This window comes from Miscanthus floridulus, chromosome 8 (genome assembly GCF_019320115.1).
Source record: "Miscanthus floridulus cultivar M001 chromosome 8, ASM1932011v1, whole genome shotgun sequence".
NCBI classification, from domain to species: domain Eukaryota; kingdom Viridiplantae; phylum Streptophyta; class Magnoliopsida; order Poales; family Poaceae; genus Miscanthus; species Miscanthus floridulus.
In genome coordinates this window covers 193,648,920-193,651,037 of record NC_089587.1, presented here as the reverse complement: position 1 = coordinate 193,651,037, position 2,118 = coordinate 193,648,920, and the positions used below count along the sequence as shown (strand labels likewise).

Here is a 2,118-nt window from a genome sequence, read left to right as displayed (position 1 = left end):
TGAGAACCATCTACAAATTGCAAAGCTTCGTTCCGAAAGCTTATCTTCCTCTGAAATGCTGAAATGCACAGTATGCAACTGTTCTTGGAAATCTGCACCCATTTGCCCCTACTGATCAGGCTGCAGGGTACCATGTAAGGACCATGATTCAGTTTCTATCCTAATGGCAAAGTATCCGCAGCATGAATTTCCAAACATCCGAAGTAACTTGTTTTCTGTCGTAGGAAATGTTTGATGACCTGGGCAACCTGTTATGCGCGATCACTGGTTTTGATTCTTTCTCTTTGCAACCAAATGCTGGTGCTGCAGGAGAGTATGCTGGATTGATGGTTATCCGTGCATACCACAACGTATGTCATGATCTATGTGGCCTAGCCTTTTCCTCTCTTGCTTTTCTAGTAATCTTTGTTAAATAATTATGCTGATAAAATGCAGTCAAGAGGAGACCACCACCGTGATGTCTGCATCATTCCTGTCTCAGCACACGGCACAAATCCTGCAAGTGCTGCTATGGTTGGAATGAAGATTGTTGCTGTTGGAACTGATTCCAAGGGTAACATAAACATCGAGGAATTGAGGAAAGCTGCAGAAGCAAACAAGGACAACTTGTCTGCTCTGATGGTACTCTTGCTCTTGTTATGCTCTTTTAATATGAAGATTTACATTGGACATTTACTCTTTCATCTCTATTAATATATGCCTGGCGATTCTCTCGCCCGTGGCTTTTTGAGAAAAAAAAGCTCACCTTTATGTAGTTCATTTTTATGCTATTTTGAAAGATTATCACTGTGTAGCCTTCTTGCTTTATTTAGTGTTATGGTGTGAGTTAGATGACTTTTGCAATCACATCTGCCTCATAATACTTCATCTAATGGTACTTGTCATACATAACATATACAATAGGAGGAATAGAAAGAGGTGCCCACCACTTCGTTTATTGATGTACAGATAATTGGTGGATTAGAGTGAATATTGTTGAACCATGGAAATGTGAAAATTCAATTAGGATTTTTTTAAGGAAAATGAAAAATTCAATTAGGATGGAATTTGTTGTTTTCAAAAGAAATTTTGAAATTCATTTTGCTGTATGCCGAGAATAACAGAGTATTACAATATTGACTTATTTTCAGGTTACCTACCCTTCAACTCACGGAGTCTATGAAGAAGGCGTTGATGAGATCTGCAGGATCATTCATGAAAATGGCGGACAGGTCTACATGGACGGGGCTAACATGAATGCTCAGGTTACTGTTTCACAGTTTCCTATTCCATCTTCTGTACTTTGTTCATTATGCAAGCAATCTCTTCAAGAAATTATTATTCTAAAAAATTATGGGACACATTTATATTGCTATGTGTAGATGGCATTCCAACAATGCGATGAAGTTGATTCTTCTTATTTTGAAAATAAAATACTTGTGTAGTGAACTTACGAGACAAATCTATTGGAGTTCAGTACTTAGCATTAGCAAGACAAAAGTTTTCTTTTTACAGGTTGGGTTAACAAGCCCTGGTTTTATTGGAGCTGATGTTTGTCACCTTAACCTTCACAAGACATTTTGCATTCCACATGGTGGAGGTGGTCCCGGCATGGGTCCTATTGGGGTTAAGAAGCATTTGGCACCGTTTTTACCATCTCACCCAGTGGTAGGTTCCCTTAATTATTTATCTTCTCGTTTGCCAATCCGTAAAAATTCATATTCCAATGTGAGGCATATATTCAGATTTGAGGCATATTAGTACTGCCCATTATTCAACGCTTAACTTGATTTGTGACACAAGTTTAGTATTATAGAAAGTGTCACGACCTTGCACTCTAATTTTACGAGCTTGTAAAGTTCCATGTTCATACAACACAAAACAGATTACTAGAACCATGCTTAACTTCCAGGAACAGTTGCAATTAACCAATGCAATTAACAAATAGTTATGGCTTCCTCTGCTTCATTGGATTGCACTGATGGATCTAGCTATCACAACAATCTCCTAATTTAGTGGTCAAAAGAATAATAGCACACCTTTGGTCTAATCTGAAAGTGAATATAAGTGTTGCTGCTAGCTAAATATATGTACCTAGGCTGATCCATCCATGTTTTATCCATGACGCACCTTTTACAA

At 38.0% G+C, this 2,118-nt stretch overlaps 1 protein-coding gene across 1 annotated transcript; it reads left to right on the top strand.

Moving 5' to 3' along the window:
* The first annotated feature begins 212 nt into the window (after positions 1 to 212).
* LOC136470424 (glycine dehydrogenase (decarboxylating), mitochondrial-like) lies at positions 213 to 1,730 on the top strand. The gene is made up of 5 exons (XM_066468276.1): positions 213 to 350; positions 436 to 621; positions 1,131 to 1,244; positions 1,495 to 1,647; positions 1,725 to 1,730. Exons 1-5 carry the CDS (start codon positions 228 to 230, stop codon positions 1,728 to 1,730), a joined length of 582 nt encoding a protein of 193 aa, XP_066324373.1. The 5' UTR covers positions 213 to 227.
* Positions 1,731 to 2,118: the final 388 nt, after the last annotated feature.